Source organism: Haliaeetus albicilla, chromosome 2, assembly GCF_947461875.1.
Source record: "Haliaeetus albicilla chromosome 2, bHalAlb1.1, whole genome shotgun sequence".
Lineage (NCBI taxonomy): Eukaryota > Metazoa > Chordata > Aves > Accipitriformes > Accipitridae > Haliaeetus > Haliaeetus albicilla.
The window spans coordinates 29,194,922-29,201,967 of NC_091484.1; the positions used below are offsets into that span (position 1 = coordinate 29,194,922).

Genomic DNA, 7,046 nt, shown 5'->3' on the forward strand with positions numbered 1-7,046 from the left:
TTTGAAAACCCAAACTGAGCTTGTTTAATAGCAAACAAGTTAAAGCTGTGAAATCTTTGCAGCAAGTGTCACAACATCTTGTTCTTCATGATGAATATTCAGCCGCCTCTGTTGAGAGAACAAAGTAATCAGTTTCAACTAATCAAGTGTGATCAAGCAATCCCATCTGAAGTCTAATTTATCCTCCCACCATTGCCTTGTTAGGACAAACATTACTACCGTTACAGCTTATCTACTATTTTCAAACATTTCTCCTTGCCTAGACCACGACTCTTACAGGTATAAGCAAGCCACATGTCACGGTCACAGAACAGTATTTAACTTGTTCCAGTGCTAGAAAAGGGATTACATCAGTTCTGGAGAATCTCAGGAGTTTTAATTGGTAGTGTTAATATGTCAGTTCCATCACTGCCAGTCAACTTGAGGGTCAAGTTTTTCATGCTGCAACGTTCATTCTAAAAGGTATTTTACAAGATGCAGTTACAAGTAAAACAAAGTTTCAAACATATCTAGCACTCAGTAAATGAAACAAGACCAACTTTGTTCTGTGCCCTGTCACCTTCCAGCACAATCACTCAGTTTTCTCTACCTTACCATCCATGCATTTACTTTGGATACCCAAATTATAAACTGGAAATAGTGAGAGTATGTAAGATCCAAATAAAGTAAATGTTCTATGATCAAACACACACTGTGGAACTGGAACACAAAACATTTGATGTTCAGTTTTGAAGCAGAATACTTGAAAAAAACCTGAAGAACTATGGATCTAATATTTTGCAGCATGTTAAATTAACAACCGCTTCCTGATCAAGTCCTTTGAATCAAGTAATACCTGTCATATTACACTACCATGTGAAATGCAGAGATACTAAAGCAACACGGATCCTGTAGGGCTCACTAACATCCTCTGTTTAAAACTGAACAGGTAAAAACGAATGTCAAATTCAGTGAAATTAAAGGTCATATTTACTTACACAATGATATTGTTGATTGGGATATGGATCAATTTGACAAAGAAACCAATAAATCCCATTATCGCAAAGCCTATTGCTGTTGCCATGGCAATCTTCTGGAACTCTATAAAACCAAAAAAATTTTAGTCTAGGAAGCCTCATGTATGGCGTACAGGAGATATGCGCTACAGTGACCACAGGAGAGAGATCTCTTTAGAAAACGGTAACGTTAACACAGGAAACAGTTCAAAAGCAAACTGCATTGACACTGAGAAACAAATCCACTTTTTCAGAAGACAGATGAGATTTTAAGAGAAGATGCTGCTTTCCACAAAGCATGGCCGATCTTAACTTTTTAAATAATAAGCAGAATCAGAAATACCCACAGTTCATAACAATTTATGGAACACTTATTCCATTATCTTTACTTCATATCCCTACAAGGCCTGAAAATAATCCCCAATACAGTATAAAAAGATGGAAAAGCTGCATTTACGTCTGTCACAGGAAGACATATTAAGTCCCCACAGAAATCAAGTACTTAAGTGATATTCTCAATTATTTTAAGAAAGCAACCATGAAATGGACTAGGAAGGTCAACAGCCCCTCACAACCCTGCCAGTCTGACAATGAATGAAGGTCCTTACTGATCTCAAAAGATGTCAGTAAACTTCATCCTGAGCATGTGAATAAAGCATCGTAACTATCGCCATTAAGGACAACCAATTGCATTCTGGTTAGAGTCACAGCTTCTCTCTAATGCCTTTGAGAAAATCCAAACACCTCCTCTTCTATACTTCCAGCAACCAAGTTCTTCCTGTCACAATCAGGCAGTCACCTGACAACTGTGAAGTACAGAATGGGCACTGCAAAAAGCAGTCCTCGCTCCTTTTGGGTCTCCTAAAAATGAAGTGTTTCCTCCAAGGTCAAGTAACAAGCAGTTTCCTCCAGAATTTCCCCCAAGTTGACTGCAATCAGTCGCACCTGACTACCGTATTTATCTTTTCGAAGCGCACGCAAGTTCTTCTCGGAGCAGTTTACCTAATACATGAAACTATTACTTGCCTGTCTGAAAACGGCCAATTTCAGCTACTTAGCCTGTTTCATAAGGTGAGTTTTAGTACCACACTCACACACCTGACTGATACATACCAGAAAAGGACATATTCAAGTATTATTATATCCAGAACCATAAACCCATTAACAACTGGATAACTGCTGAAGTTTAAATCTCATACTGAAGGCTGAGAAACATTCATGACAAATGAATCAAGCCACATACGGAAGGATACATGGTAAAATGTAAGATGAAATAAGGATTGCTTCTGGGTTTTGTGTGCTTTACCTTTCCTGTCAGGCTTGGTGCATCTTTTAACAAGTCGTATGGAGTCTTTTACGAACTGACGGCTGGGTTCCACGAATTGCATTACCTGGTCCATGATTACCTGCAAAGATGAACGGATTTAGTATTGGCGGTGCCATGTATATACTGAAAGGGATAATTTTTTTTTATTACAGAAGTAGGAGTTACCTACAAAATCCGTAGAGACTTAAGATAAGGTGTCATACTCCAACCTAACCGGACTTGAAAAGATACTTCCACTTTGCAGAAAATAAAGACACTGTATCAATACACGAACATGAGGACCTACCACTGCCTGCAAAAAATATGAAAAACTATGCCTTTCGGCATAGCAGATGAAAACGACAGCTCCATCACAGCTTGCTTTCAGCTTACGTCCTACACTGTGTTTCTGAGGACACTGCTGAAGGTGTCTAAATAGACAAAAGTCACCGCTCTCAAGAAAGCCCCAAGCCAAAGCTGCTGGAGGGCTGGCGCGCACCGAGGGAAATCCCGTGGCCTGATCTCGTTCTCCAAACGAGCACCTGCCAGCGCTGCCACCCCAAGCACGACACCGCGCTGGAGGGGTCTGCGGTCGTTAATCAGCACAGGCCCTCCGATACGAGGGTCCGGTCCCTCTCACGTCTCCCTGCGACGCGACGCGACTCCCCTCCTCGCCCCCGCGGCCGAGGCCGGGCCGCCCGGCCTGCCCCAGCTCCCCCGCCCCGCCGCGGGACGGGCCGCGCGGGCCGGCGGCCTCGCTCCAAGGGAGCCTGGGCCCCCGAACCCCCCGCGGAGGCCGGCCCGGCGGGCCTGCGAGCCGGAGCCGGGCCCGGGGCCCGCTCCCCCCGCTCCTCAGCCCCCGCGCCCGGGCGGAGGGGGGCCCCGAGCGGGGCGGCGACCGCCCGGGGGGTCCCCGCGCCGCCCTTACCGCTCGCGCTGCTGGGCGAAGGCCACGTCGCACGGCGGCGGGGCGCGGCGACGTCAGCGTACGCGGCGGCGGGGGCGGCGACGTCAGCGCGCACGGCGGGCGGGGCGGGCTTGCCTTAAGAAGAAAAAGGAGGGGGTTGGGGTTGGATTTTTTTCCCTTTTCTTTCTGGTTCCCGGGGCCCCTCGCCCTCTCCCCCGCCGCCTGGGCCTAGTGGGGGGAGCGGCGCGGCCCGGCCCGGTGTCCGGGCAGAGGGGCCCCGGCCGGGGCCGGGGGAGGCCTCAGCGCCTCAGGGCGGGCAGCCGGCGCGCAGCGCGGGGGGGGCCCGGCGGGGGCTGCGGCCCGGCGGGGGCTGCGGCCCGGCGGGGGCTGCGGCCCGGCGGGGGCTGCGGCCCGGCGGGGGCTGCGGCCCGGCGGGGGCTGCGGCCCGGCGGGGGCTGCGGCCCGGCGGGGGCTGCGCGGGTTGATGCGGCTGTCACGTACCCGGGCGGCGCGTCCGTCGGCGTTTGACAACGAATTTGCTTTCCCGCGCGGTGACAGCCGTAGGATCCGAGAGCCTCGTGGCGGGAAATAAAGGGAAGACGGTACCAATGTACCTGTGACAAATGCTGTTCCGTGAAGGGGGGGGGGGGGGGGGGGGGGGAGAAAAAACCCAACATGAAAATGCTGCTCAGGCTGTGATTGCCCGTGAGTCAGACATTTATTGATTCGTAGGAGCGCTGAAGCCATCACGGACCACTGGAGTTCATCACCTTTGAAAACATAGACTCCTGTGGCTTTTTTTTCTTTTTTTTTTTTTTTGTATAGAGGAGTGTGCAGCCCAGCACTTACAAATGGGAAAGCTTTTTACATTTCAGCACCGCAGGTGTAACGTAGAATGCTTCCTTGCATGAGGAGGTAAAAGAGGCTGTTGCTGCCTAAAGTGAGTCCTTCCTGGCTGTTTTCGAAAGGAAAATCAGATCATGTAACAGGTAAAGGAAGAGCAAAGATAACATTTATTGATTTTTATCCTTAATTTGCTTTTGATATCATTAATTTTGGTCTAGAACTCTGTTCCTGATTGGCTGCCACCTTTGCGTGCGTATTGAGTAACCAAGGCTTACTACTTTTTCAGTCAGGCTGCGGGGCTTTTGCAGCCAGATCAGGCAAATACTTTGCTGATCTCAATTCACTGTTGGATTTAAGTGTGCACAAAATATTTTCTGGGCTTAACTTTTTTTTTGACAGCTTTCACGACAGATAAAGTACCATCAGACCAGAGGGTTGTTTGATATTCCATGGATTTTTTTGGCAGCAGCTTTCCTTGTCTTTGCCCACAGGGCAAGTCCTTCAGTATTATTGATCTCTTTCAAACATGAGCTTTCTCTTTGGCTTTGGAGGTTTATTGCCATGGGCTCCTCAACAGGTTTTCTCCAAAAGCCTGGCTTTGAATTGGATTTTGCTTTGAATCAGACCTCATCTAGCACTACACCTCAGATGGGGCTGCAATTTTGCTGGCCAAATTCCATTAGACCTTTTCCATTGGCACACCAGCACAGAAAGATCACAGAGTCAGTTAGGCCTCCCACAACAGATATGTGTATAATTTGTCTCTTGTTTTTGAGGCCAGTTTGCAGTCTGCAAGAATGAGCAGTGTCACCACTCAGGGAGAGGAAGATCCCTAAGGAAAGCAGCTGAGCGCCTGATAGCCGTAGTGCACAGTGCATGGTGGGGCAGAGCAGTTTGCTGGTCCTCTGCATGACAAGTCAGTGCATGGAGGCTGCCTTTCATGTTTTTTGTTTTGTTTTGTTTTGTTTGTTTTTTCCCTTCAGTGTGACAAATACATGCTAGAGACTTTACCAACAGAGGAAACTCATATTTCCAGCTGTGCTGCGTGATGGGCCTTGCTGGAAACCGTTGCTGCAGAGCAATGGTTTTCACAGCACTAGGTTCCTGTAACCAAATGGCAATGATTTAAAAAAAAAAACTAACCTGAATCAATCAAGAAGACACATGTATGAAACAATTCATGGCATAGACTTCTGGCTGGGTTACGATTAAAAAGCATTCACTGCAATAAAGGTTTGTGTTCTCCCCGCCCCCAGTTCTCTATTTTAAGTTGTTTTCCTCAGGAGAAACGTTCTGGAGAATCCTAGCAGGTACTGCCTGGCTTAAAAACGTGACTTTGTTATCACAGGTTTGTTAACCGTGGGTTGTCTGTAATGGAGTAGAAGATGGGGATTGTCCTCTGTCTCAACTGTCCCTCGCTCTCCCATGATGAGCTCTTTTCTTTCCCTGCCAGGCTGCAAGTTTGGACTTCAGCAAGCAGCTTGGGGGAGAGGCAGAGTACTGTTTTGTGCACAGAGCGCATTTGCTGTTATTCCTCAGACTCTTCTCCAACATTTATTTTTTTTTAGTGTCCTTGTACTCACATATTGTTACTTAGACTTGGTCTTCAGGGCAACTATGTTTTCCTTGTACTCACATATTGTTTCTTAGACTTGGTCCTTGTACTCGCATATTGTTACTTAGACTTGGTCTTCGGGGCAACTATGTTTACAGAGAGTCATCTGCATTTACAGAAGATATGAAAAAGCTTGTATCTCCCAGGCATGCATATTTTTTTCATTGAAAGCTAGACTATCGCTAGGGCGGTTTGTTTCTACTTCTTTATGGTTGGGGAAGAAAGTGGTGTGCTTGCACATGTAAATTTTTGTGACAGTTTTACAAGTCTGCATTTACAATGATATCTAAGCAGTAAATAATCATTCTCTTAACAGAAGAAACACAGTTGTTATCCTATATTGTAGTGTGCTAATGCTCATTTGCTTCTGGATATTCATTTTGCATAAACTGGAGCCACATCCTTTTTTTTTTTTTCTTCTTCTTTTTTTCCCATACACAATCTTCAGTGTGAGAGGAAGCTCAGCCTCTGCATGCTGAGCTGGTACACGTGTAATCCCGGAGTGGCGCAGGGAGGACAGAGTAGTAGCTCTGTCTGAATGAGCCTCCAAGCTTTCCTGCGGGAGGTAACCCTGCTTTCCCTACCCTGCCCCTGCTCCATGCCCAGGCAAACGGGAAGAGCAAGTGCCTGCTCCTGTTCAGGCTTCTGTGGGGCTGGTGCTGCCTGGCCTCACCAGCAGCTCAATGGAAGGGGAAGTGCTCTTCTGTCTGCACGCTGGAGGGGAGAGACCTGGCAGCCTGGCTTTTTTGTTTTAAGGAGTACTGCCCATGTCCTAGAAGAAAATAACTTGGGTGTAGTGATCCCAGCAGGTCTCCTGTGGCTGCACAAAAAGTGATACATTTGGGATGTGGAGTCTTGCTGAACTATCTCTTTCCCATCCCACAATAGGCAGCAGGAATTGAGATGTTCCCCAGTAGGAAGGGCCGGAGGGGTGAGCAGGAGGCACAGTTAGCTCTGTGCCCAGGATTTCCAAATGCAGGGCACGAGGCAGATTTGAACTGGAAGGAGGCAAGGCAAAAGACCAGTTGCTTCCCCAGGGGAGTTTTGGGGATGGATGGATTGTTTGAGGAGAATAGCCTTTGCAGACAGAATCTGACTTGCCTTCACGAATTTGAGGGGAAAGTAGTTACCCTGAGAGGCAGCAAAAGCAAAGAAGAAGACTAAGAAAACTATGAAGGTGGTAGCTGGTGGACTTAGATACACAAGGAAGACAGGCATCTGGGTATGCTCTGGGACAGAAAACAGACATAGCAGAGAACAAAGACCACACAGCAGCAAGAGATTTATAGCCCAAACAAGGGAAGAGTGCAGAGAAGGAAGAGTGAGAGGAGAAAGCAAGGTGATGGTGTGGGAAAGGTGTTAGGGGACCTCCTTGGA

At 47.5% G+C, this 7,046-nt stretch overlaps 1 protein-coding gene across 1 annotated transcript; it reads right to left on the reverse strand.

The window, feature by feature from the left end:
- On the reverse strand, window positions 1–3,378 carry SEC61G (SEC61 translocon subunit gamma). The gene is made up of 4 exons (XM_069812043.1): window positions 3,230–3,378; window positions 2,302–2,401; window positions 978–1,080; window positions 1–108 (listed from the first exon to the last, which is right to left on the reverse strand). The coding sequence occupies exons 2-4, from the start codon at window positions 2,393–2,395 to the stop codon at window positions 99–101; spliced, it is 207 nt and encodes a 68-aa protein (XP_069668144.1). The 5' UTR covers window positions 2,396–2,401; window positions 3,230–3,378; the 3' UTR covers window positions 1–98.
- Between the last annotated feature and the right edge of the window lie 3,668 nt (window positions 3,379–7,046).

What these genes read in the sequence shown, in the direction of transcription:
- SEC61G (XM_069812043.1), bottom strand. Translation starts at nt 2,395, where the DNA reads ATGGACCAGGTAATGCAATTCGTGGAACCCAGCCGTCAGTTCGTAAAA. An exon ending in CACCAAGCCTGACAGGAAAG is followed by an intron (nt 1,081 to 2,301) that starts GTAAAGCACACA and finishes TTGGTTTTATAG; the next exon opens with AGTTCCAGAAGATTGCCATG.